Genomic DNA, 10281 nt, shown 5'->3' on the forward strand with positions numbered 1-10281 from the left:
GAGAGCATGAGTGAGCAGGAGAGGGAGACAGAAGAGGACGAGGGAGGGGGCGCTTCAGACACAGCACCCATGCTGCCCCGAAGGCGTCCTGACCACCAGGCATCGGCCCTGTTATCTTCAGGGTGGGCAGGCCTGGCTGCCAGAGGCCTCGGGCCCCTGCTGCTGCCCAGCCGGATTCTGGCCGGGCTCCTGCTCCACCTGCTGCTGCCCTCGACCGTGTTCCTGCTGGTGCTGATGCCCGCGGCTGGGGTCATCTACCTGGGATTCCTGTGCCACTCCAGGGTGAGCTGAGTCCTCCGTGGGCGGGGCGCTGGCTGGATCCCTGGGATGTCCCGGGCCCTGGGCCTGAAGGTGAATCTTCCCCCTTCTGGCACAGCCCGGTTGTCCCCAGAGACACTGTGTCCCTCCCGGAGAGCCCTTCTTCTGCCAACCCCTCCCCCACTGGCCACAGCAGAAGAAGCGCTTTTGTTCCCCACTGGGGGTGGGGGCAGCTGTCTCCCCTCCCCCGAGGCCTCCCAGCCTTGTACCAGGAGCCACCAGGGCCTGGGCAGCCGGGCAGGGTGGGACGAGGAGGGGGTTCCACGAAGAGCAGATGATGTCAGATTTCACCAGCCCACACCCCCTCCCACCCTTACAACCCTCACACCGCCCCTGGCGGACCCCTCCTGCCCTGGGCTGGGCCTCCCCACCTGCAGTGCGCTGTGGCTTGGGCCGCGGCAGGGAGGGTGCGGGCGGATGGGCCCCGTGTCCCCTGCCCATAGGCATAAGGCAGGAGAAGGTGGCGCCAGCTGGCGGCACCCACAGGTTGGGGCTCCTGGTCAGATACCAGCACAGAGAAGGGCCCTGGGAGAGCAGTGCGGGGGGGGCAGCGGGGATCCAGCAGCAGCGAGGAGGGGCGGGAATTGTTTGAGCCTCGCCTCAGGTGATTCCCATTTACCCCTCGGGTTCCTCGTCTCCCATCCTCGACTCGGGAACAACAGGCCCACCCTCTGCGGGCCTCGGCCGCCCACTCCCCCAGACCTTAGGCCCCTCCCCTCACACACCCTAGTCCCGGGCGGTACGCTCCAGGCCCCGCCCGCCTGCTGCCTGGCCCCGCCCACTCCACCTGCTCCCGGCCCCGCCCCTGTAGGCCCCGCCCCTCACACACCCTAGTCCCGGGCCGTACGCTCCAGGCCCCGCCCACCTGCTGCCAGGCCCTGCCCAGGCCCCGCCCGGTCCACCTGCTCTCGGCCCCGCCCTAATAGGCCACGCCCCCTCTGACCTCTCGCCCGCGCCCAGATCCACCTGCTCCCCGCCCCGCCCCTATAGGCCACGCCGCTTTTGACATCTGGCCCGCCCAGGTCCACCCCTATAGGCCCCGCCCCCTCTGACATCTCGCCCCGCCCAGGTCCACCTGCTCCCCGCCCCGCCCCTATAGGCCCCGCCCCCTCTGACATCTCGCCCCGCCCAGGTCCACCTGCTCCCCGCCCCGCCCCTGTAGGCCCCGCCCCTCTGACCTCTCGCCCCGCCCCCAGGTCCACCCGGCGCCCAGCCCCAGGTGCCGCGCGCTGCTGTCGGACCGCAGCTCGGCGACGCTCATCGTGCTGGGCTTCCTCTCGCTGCCGCCGCTGCTGGTGCTCGCCTCGGCCGCCCGCGCCCGCTTGGCCCGGCGCCTCCGCCCGCTGCTGCCGCCCCCCACGTGGACCCCTCGACCCCGCCGCCTCCCAGGGTCCAGCGTCGGGGACCGGGAGGAACGCCACCCCGACGGCGAGGAGCAGCTCTGCGCCTGGGTGTGACCCCGGCGGCCCTCCAAGGACTCGAGACCTCCAAACCCCGGAGGCCCCCGCACTCCGCTCGGTGACTCCCGTAAGGCGGCCCCGGGGCGGCGAACTTGCCGCCTGCGTCCAGGTCAGCCTCGGGCTCGAGCGCAGTGCCCCGAGTGGCCGGGAGACGGCGCTCGACTCTCCGGACTGGGGTCCGCCCTGCCCCACGCCCGCGGGCACCCCGGCTGCCGAGAGGCTGGAGCGCCCCCTAGGAGGCGGGATGGCTCTCCGCGGACGGCACCTGGCCGGGCGCGCAGACGGGCGGCCTCTCTGGCTTCTGCCCCTGTGGCTGCCCTGGGCTCCTGCCCCCTCACCAAACACAGCCCCTGCGGACCCCGAGTCTGGTCAGCCAGGGGCCCTCCAGAGGGTTTGGAGGGGGCGAGACGTCCAGGCTCCACCAGAGCCCGTGTTTCCCGAAGCTCAGCGATGACCAGAGCACCAGGGCTCGCAGGGCTCAGCCTCAGACCAGGGCCAGGGCTCAGCTTGTGGCCAGGTTAGAGTTCAGCCTCAGAGCAGGGTCAGGGCTCAGCTTGTGGCCAGGTTAGAGTTCAGCCTGAGACCAGGGCCAGGGCTCAGCTTGTGGCCAGGTTAGAGTTCAGCCTGAGACCAGGGCCAGGGCTCAGCCGGTGCCCAGGGTTAGAGTTCAGCCTGAGTCCAGGGCCAGGGCTCAGCTTGTGGCCAGGTTGGAGCTCAGCCTGAGACCAGGGTCAGGGCTCAGCCGGTGCCCAGGGTTAGCATTTAGACAGGCACCAGAGTAAGGGTTCACTCTGTTCTCTCCAGATAATTTTAAGGTTTTCTGTGTCGTCTGCATTCTGTCCTGTGCTTTAAGTGTGTTTCTAGTTATGGATATAATATGTTCTTAATTATCTGTTTGTTACATACGGTGTTTCCCGTTCCTGGGGATTCACAAACTTCACCAGTTCTGGGGAATTCTCACCTGGCACCCCTTGAGCTCTCCCTCTCATTTGTTGTACATGTTCTTGGGGAAAGCTTCACCCTCAATGCCAACTCATCTCCCTTGTATTTTCCATCCCATTGTCTCTCTCTGCCGCCTTCCGGGCAATTCCTTCGGCTCCCTCTTCCAGTTCAGACTCACTTGCTGTGTCTAACCTGCCTGTTAACTCAGCCATTTAATTTTAAATTATCGTACCTAAAAGCTCTACTTGTTTCCTTTTCAAATCTCATTTTGATGGTCTCTTGGTGGGATGCTTGATTTTTGGATTCCAGCTCCGATTTCTTGAACAATTCACAGTTATTTTATATTCTGTCCCTAACACTTCCAACTTGTTAGTCTTGGGGAGTGTGGGGGTGTCTGACTTTGCTATGTGTTGTTTCTGCGGATTCTCACTAATAGCATATTGTTTCTCTGAAAGTTGGCTCATTTGTCATTGTCAGCCCATACCTGTGAAATTTTGGGGGCTGCTTCCCTCCAGAGAGGCACTGCCAGCCTGCCCCCCCCCCGATAGGGTCCTGGTTTGGTAGCCCCCGTGCCATGCCACACTAGCTCCCTGATTGCAGGGTGGCTCCCCCAGCCCTGTGTCCAGAGAATCCTCTGCTTCCCCATCTGTGTTCCTGCATCATCCTGGGTCTCTGCTCACTATTCTGTTTATCTATTTTCAGTGTTTGATTCTGGAGGGACCTTGGAGATATTTACTCCCTTGTAAGCCCAGCAGTGTATTAAAAAATGTGAGCTTGTTGTAATCCGCCCAGAGCCTAGCGGTAGCTGAAAGGCCTTTTAAAGGATCCAGCACACACTGCCAGCTGGACTCCGCCTGTGACCCGCAGGGTCAGGTCTCAGATGCTCCCAAAGATCGGGACTGGCTGTTCAGGGTATGACCAGAGTCAGGGCTCATTCTGTGGCCTACAGCAGAGCTCGCTGTAGCTGGCTCAGGTCCAGCAGGAGTCCTCGGGGTTTTCCAATTGTCTGTGCCCGGCTCTGATGCTATTCCCAGTCAGACAGGAACCTGGCCAGTCGCCCAGCTGCCAAGGATAACTTCTCCTGGTCCAAGGCCGCCTTCCTTCCCCTCCGGCCCAGGGTTGGGCTGGCTCTGGCCAGGCATCTAGGATGAGGACTCTCCTGAGGATAGGCCTGGCCCTGGAGTCATCAAACAACAGCTGGGTCTGGTGGGGGTGGGGAGCTCAGCTGCCTGAGGAGGCAGCACAGTTCCTAAGGTGTGTCCCAGTGTCCAGGGCCAGACCTGAGCCCCAGGGAAGTCCTGCCTCAGTCCCAGCTCCTTCCCACCGGCTCACAAAAGGACACCTGCGTGGGGCTGCTTTTAGAGGGCCAGCTGTCAGGGAAATTGGGACACTGTGTGCTGGGGACCAAGGGTTGACTCATCAGAGAGAACCAGAAACAGGCCCCAGGGCCTGGGGAAGGCTGAGGAGGACCCTCCATTCTTTTATGTGTCCAAGGTACTCTTCCTTACCTGCTGCCATTTGGACAGGTTCCTGGGAAGGGGGTGGGAGGGTCTGAGCTAAGGGGAGACAGGGCCCTGGCCCTCCAGCCAGAAGATTTCCCCTCCTCAAGGCCTGTCATTCAGGCAACCTATCTGGGCCTTTCTATCCCCCTGGGCAGGACCGACCCCATCCGAACCCCAGAGATTTCTGTTTCTAAACCTTTGCCCACCATGGTGCCCATGACAGAAGCCCCTCTTTCAGAGCCTCAGCCCCCCAGGCCCAGACCCCATCCTGATGGAGCCTCTGCTCCCCTTTCCCAAGAAAGTCCCCTCAACCCCAGCCAAGAATGGCCCATCCATCCCCACCCTAAATAAAGTTCTAGGAGCACTGACCTCAACACCCCTGAACCCATCCAGGGACCCAAACTCCTCAGCAAGCAGGCGCTGAGCTACTGGATGGGTCAGGGGAAGACCTACACTTGGGAAGATGCAAACTCTTTCCCCACCCAGGTGCCCAGGCCCCTGCTCTGTAAGAACGTGCCTGGCTGGGGGGCCTCCATGCACCTGTGTGTGCATTGTGTGTGTGCATTGTGTGTGTGTGTACATGTTCTGGCTTGTGCCTGTGGGTATCTATTTTATCTGCCTTCCCTCACATCTTGGTGGGGGGGGGGGGGAAGGCATTATCCCAACCCCACAGGTATGAAGACTGTGCAAGATTCCCTGACCTGCCCAAGGTCATTTATTCACGCACGAAGTATTTCCTGGGAGCTGAGGCATCTGCAGGCACACCCTTAGACAGCAAGGAGCGGCTAGGAGGAGTCCGGGGATTGGGCCAGTTCTCTCCAGCTTGCACCCAGTTGTGGGCCCTGCCCTCACCCAGGCATGTCGGCCAGGCAAGGGGTGCTGGGCAGGAAGTGAGCAGGGGTAGGTGGGCTGGGTAGAGTGGGGAGGAACAGGCTTTCCTCTACCCGCAGGGCTCCTCTAGCTGGTCTAATAATGAAATAGGCCTGAGACAGAGTAGCGATAGAAAATAGCCAAATTTTAGACATAGGTGTGCACACCTGAGAGACAGACCCCCACGTGCACGAGAGGAGAGGATCAGAGACAGAAGGGAACCAGGGTCTGTAAGACATCCCAAGCCAGGGGCCAGGGGAGGCCCCGCTCAGTCGACAGAAATGGGTCCTGCCCTGAGACAGGTCAGAAGAGGTCGTTGCTGATAATCTCTTACCAGGGGCAAGGCCTCTGATTCAAGTTTTTCCAGGTAGTCAGGGAGGGGCAGAAGCTTCTCTTGAGCCTGAGGCTAACGTTACCTTCGATCTGTGTCCCACTGAGGGACAGCTTTTTTGTTTGTTTTTTCTTAACACTCACCCCGGGATATTTTTTTGTTGATGATTTTTTTTGTTGTTGTTAGAGAGAGAGTGGAAGGGTGGGGGTGGGGAGAGAGAAAAAAAATGTCATCATGAGAGAGACATGTAATTGGTTGCCTCCAATTGGGGATCTAACCTGCAACCCAGGTACATGCCCTTTACCCGGAATCTGAACCCACCACCCTTTAGTTCATGGGCCGATGCTCTAACCACTGAGTCACACCGGGCAGGGCTGAAGCACATCGAGGGATGAATTGACCTGGACCCCACAATAGGAACAGGCAGAGCCTGGTTCTGATGTCTAAGGCCCTTGCCCCCCTGAGCCACACTCCCACTTCTGGGGAGTCCGTTCTCAAGGTGTTGACGCAAGTCAGTCCCTCCCTGCTCTCTCCTTCCCCATACAATCCTGTCTGGACCCTGCCTGGGGCGGGGTGCAGTGGTCACCTCTCTGTAACAGAAGACTCCAGCAGAGGGATCCAAAGCTAGGGGTCCCACCTCTGGAGGACACCACTGTTAGTTCCCGCGCAGGCTGAAACCCTCCCACCCCTGCCCATTAGGCTCTACCTCTGACAGCGGCTACCCAGGAGTCTCCTTGGAGGCCTTGAATCAGCACCACCCTCCCCATGGGCCCTGGCCTGCCCCATGAAGGCCCTACAGCCCACCCCCTCCATTTCTGCCCCTCAGCCCTCCTTACTGCTCTCACACACACCTGCCTGCCCTAAACCCAGGAGCTTAGCATGTCCTGTAGTTGATGCCCCCTGGTCTGACACGGCCTGCCCTCCACCCTCTGTAGACAGGAATCTGCAGGCAAGCTACTGCTTGTCCCCTTTCTAACCCTGCAGTGCTGGGAGGACAGGGCTGTGCCCAGTACCTGCATGTCCCTGTTGCGGGCGGTGGGAACAGCACCAGGTGTTAGAAGGGTGGGTGGGGTCAGACCGGACCTGGGTTCGGCAACCTCAGCACTTGAATACTGGCTAGGAAAGAATCAGAGCCAAGACTCAACTGTAAGAGAACATTTATTAGGAAAATCAAAGGTACAAGTAATTCCTAGAAGAAGTGGGCTTAGGAAACAAGTTATAGAGGTAGAGGAAGGGCCCTTGGAGCCTAGAAGTGAGGAAGGTAAAGGTGACCCCTGGTGGGGGAGGGGGAAAGGCATGGGACAGCTCCTGGGAGGGAGAGTGTTCTAAGGCCTCCGTCCTAAGGCTTTTAAGGATGGAAATTTTACCAGAGGTCCCAGGGTAAGATCTCAATAGAATATTCAGCAGCTTTCCAAGTGTGTCCTTTCAGGGTCAGGTCTCCACTGATTAATTGGTGGGCACCAGGGAAGGGCATCATTACCAATGCAGCTGGTCCTGAGGGCAGCCATGGGGTCGCTGGTCTGGTTTTGCTGCTTTTCTGGGCCTGGAGCTGAAATACAACTGAGGCCTCTAGGGAGGAAAGGGGATCCAAACCGCGTATGACGCATGACCAGCGATATGCTAGGGGAGGAAAGGTCACCCTGGGCTGGAGTTCCCACCCAACAGTTGTCCTTTGTTAGGCCCCCAGGGCTTTCTGCCCTGGTGACCTTCTGTACCTGGCCCATTATCCTTGCTCTGCTCATGTCTGTCTAACTGCCTACCACACCCACACTGCACAACCGGCCTGTGGCAGGGCTCAGCACAGAGCATGGACGGACGCAGATGGGGTGGTACCCACCCCACGCTCAGCCTGCCCACCCCACCAGGCGTCTTCCCTGCCACCCTGGTGGGGCACTGGGTAGGGGTCCGTGCTAGGACCACAGGCTGCAGGCCTGAGTTCCTGGGAGTGAGAGGCTGGGACATGCAGACCCCCAGACAGGTCCTCAGGCCCTGGCACATCCCTGACCACAAACAGGCAGGTTGAGTCTAGAAGAATGTGTGGGTGAGGCAGCTGGGTGGGCTTGGAAGGGGCCTCTGGGACCTGCTGCTCTCAGTTGCCCTTCCCTGTGTCCTACTTACTGTTGTAGGGAAAGGTCGGGGGGGCCTTGGCTTGCCCCACAGCCCAGTCCCAGGCCCAGGGCAGCCGCCCCCCTTTTCTGTTTCTGTCTGGGGAGATACAACAACGTGAAAAAACAGCTGAAGGGGGGCAGGGGGCAGGTCCTTCTGCCCCTCAGGCCCAGTAAAGAGTCCTAGGCTGGGTGAGGGGTGAGGTCAGAAGCCCAGGGAGCTGCCCTTTTCCTTGGGGTCAACATGACCACAGTGAGCTGGGGACAAAAGGCCCTTCTTCTCTGCAAAGGCCTGGACTGTGCGGAGGAGGGAGTAAGCTTGGACCGGGTGGGGGCAGGGTGGTGCCTACAGAGTAGTGTCCCTGGGTTTCCTGGAACCCTCTCCACCTGCCTGTGGACAGACAGGCGGGCAGGCTAGCTCCGGGAAGTGATGCACAGGGTCTCCCAGCTGGACCAAGGTCACAACGCCAGGACTGAGCAGGGCTGGGCCCAGGGGAGGGAGAGGCCTGGGGGCCAGGGCCTGCTGTGTCCTGGCGCCTCTGTTCCTCTCTGCCCCTCCTTGCCCCCAGCCTGCCTTCCCTCAGAGAGGAGCTTTCCGGACCATTATATTTGTGTTTCCTCTGGCGTCTGCCTCAAGCTTAAGCCCTGGCCCTGACCACTATACCCCTGGCTGACCCCTAGCTCCCCGGGGACTTTCTGTCTGGCCAGGTCTCCCCAGGGTGGGGATGGGGGCTGCAGGACAGAGAAATGAGACTTGGGGCCAGGGAGGAGAGCTGAGGAGGAGGCAGGGGGAGTCCCCTGGGGGTCAGGTGGGAGCTCAACGTGAGCAGCAGAAGTGACTCCTGGCAGAGCTGAGGAGGAGCTGTAGGAGCTCTCGGCCAGGGCTGGGTAGAGGCCCTGGCTGAGGACTCCTGAGCCTGGGACTCCCATCCCTTCTCCCTCTGATGCAGAGGCTAGAGGCAGGAGGGCGGCTGCTTCCTCGAGGGCTTGAGTCACAGCCAAGAAGACCCGCTCAGTTTTTCCAGAAGGGACGGAAACTTCCCCGTCAGCCCTGCAGCTCAGGCCTTGCTGCGACTGTGGGCAGGAGTGGGGGACAAGCGGGAAGCCACTGCCTTGCCACAGTGGGTACCCACGATGGCCCAGTTCCATGTTCCAGGCAGGTGGGTGCCCAGGGAGATGGCAGATGAAGCAAGAAGTATTTGGATGTGTTTGCATGGGTGTGCCACCCCCAGGGCCCCCTGGGCCTCCTCCAGCTGTTGCTGCTGCCGGACCCTGGCCTCTGCTCCCAGTCCCGTCTCCACAGCAGCCCTGAAGCCTCGCGTGCTAGAGAGCTTGGGAGCCAAGCAGGGCTCCTCTGGGCAGCACACCCTGGACTTTGGGGGCCCAAGCCCATTGCTTCCCCATGGGGCCCAGGCGGAAGCACCAGGCAGTTTCTGGTCCCTGCCGAGGCCTGAGGTCTGTGGAGCTGAGCCAGCACGGCCACTGCCAAGATTCCCGGGGAAGGGGTGGGGGCGGCGGGGACACAGTTCTCATTCTGTTCCTGCCCGGGCTTCTCAGGCTTGGCTGAACCGCTTCCTTTTTTAGGCAAAGTGGAGCTCGGCCTGTCTGCAGCCTTCTCACCTGCCAGAAAGGGAGGAAGGAAAACCATTGAGTCCCATCTGTCTTCCGCAAAGAGCATCCCCTGGGACGGTGGGAAGGGAGGGGACATCCTGGCAAAGTTGCCTTTGGGGGTCCTGTGCCCCCAGCTCTGCAGAGAGGAGTGGCTGGGAGAGAGTTACCTCACAGGAAGGCACCTTAGGAGTGAGGGGTCCTGGCTCTCCTCAACCTCAGCTCCAGCCCAGGGGGGCACTGTCCTACCTCACCTAAGGGCAGGAAGTCTGCCTGAGGGGCTAGGCGTCCCTCAGGATGTCCCCTGCAGCCAGCCACTTCTGGTCTGGCCTAGCAGGTCTGGTAAGGTTCACTAGTGGGACCCTCCGGAGGGGAAGGGGGCTCCAGTGGGTTGCTGGGTGTCTGTCCTCAGCCATGCGGTTTGACCTCAGCCCAGACCCTAGGCCCCTCATGGGGCAGGGTGTAAGGGGACAGCGATAGGCCTAGCATGGTGACACTGGACAGGGCCTGAGCTGGCCATCCCCAGCTCCCATGCCTCTCTCTCCAAGAAGCCAGGTGCGGTGGGGTTTTGTGTCCCCCAAGGAGCCCATCTTCAAGTGTCCAGGCTTCTGTGCTATGTCCAATGCCCTGTGTCTTTCTAAGTTCAGCCCTTCCAATCCCTGCTGGGCAGTCCTTGGGGACACTTGTCCCAGCCCCAAGACACCTCCCCCTCACCCAGCCCTGTGACCCAGCGGGGACCAGGGCCTGAGCCTTGTTAGAGGTACGTCGTTCCTGGTGTCACCCCCACCCTCTCACACCCCCCGGGTCCTCTCGGGCACTGCGAAGACCTGGGCAGTGGGCCGGGGATGACCCAACGTGGGGGTGCCCCGTCTGCGCCCGGCTGGGAGCGCGCAGGGCGGACCCCGCGGTCCCAGGGCCGTAAGGGGAGACCCCGGGTCCGCGCGCAGACACGCCCGCGAGTGCGCGCCCCGGGCCCGCGTGCGCGCGCCGCCCGGAGTCGGTGCGTCCCGCACGCGGCGGAGCGCGCGCCTGGGGCGGGGCCTCCGGGGGCGGGGCCGCGTCCAGCCAGTGCGGCGACGCGAGGTGCGGCCCGGGCGAGCCAGCGAGGGGCCGGCGGAGTCCGAGGCGCCGCGCTCCGTCCCGCG

General features: G+C 61.6%; 1 protein-coding gene across 1 annotated transcript; it reads left to right on the plus strand.

Annotated features, from left to right (window-relative positions):
- Positions 1-6: 6 nt before the first annotated feature.
- On the plus strand, positions 7-1775 carry TMEM278 (transmembrane protein 278). Its single transcript, XM_087820745.1, has 2 exons — positions 7-282; positions 1515-1775. Exons 1-2 carry the CDS (start codon positions 7-9, stop codon positions 1773-1775), a joined length of 537 nt encoding a protein of 178 aa, XP_087676871.1.
- Positions 1776-10281: the final 8506 nt, after the last annotated feature.

The sequence above is a fragment of the Miniopterus natalensis genome, chromosome 9, assembly GCF_054644295.1.
Source record: "Miniopterus natalensis isolate mMinNat1 chromosome 9, mMinNat1.hap1, whole genome shotgun sequence".
Classification (NCBI taxonomy): Eukaryota; Metazoa; Chordata; class Mammalia; order Chiroptera; family Miniopteridae; genus Miniopterus; species Miniopterus natalensis.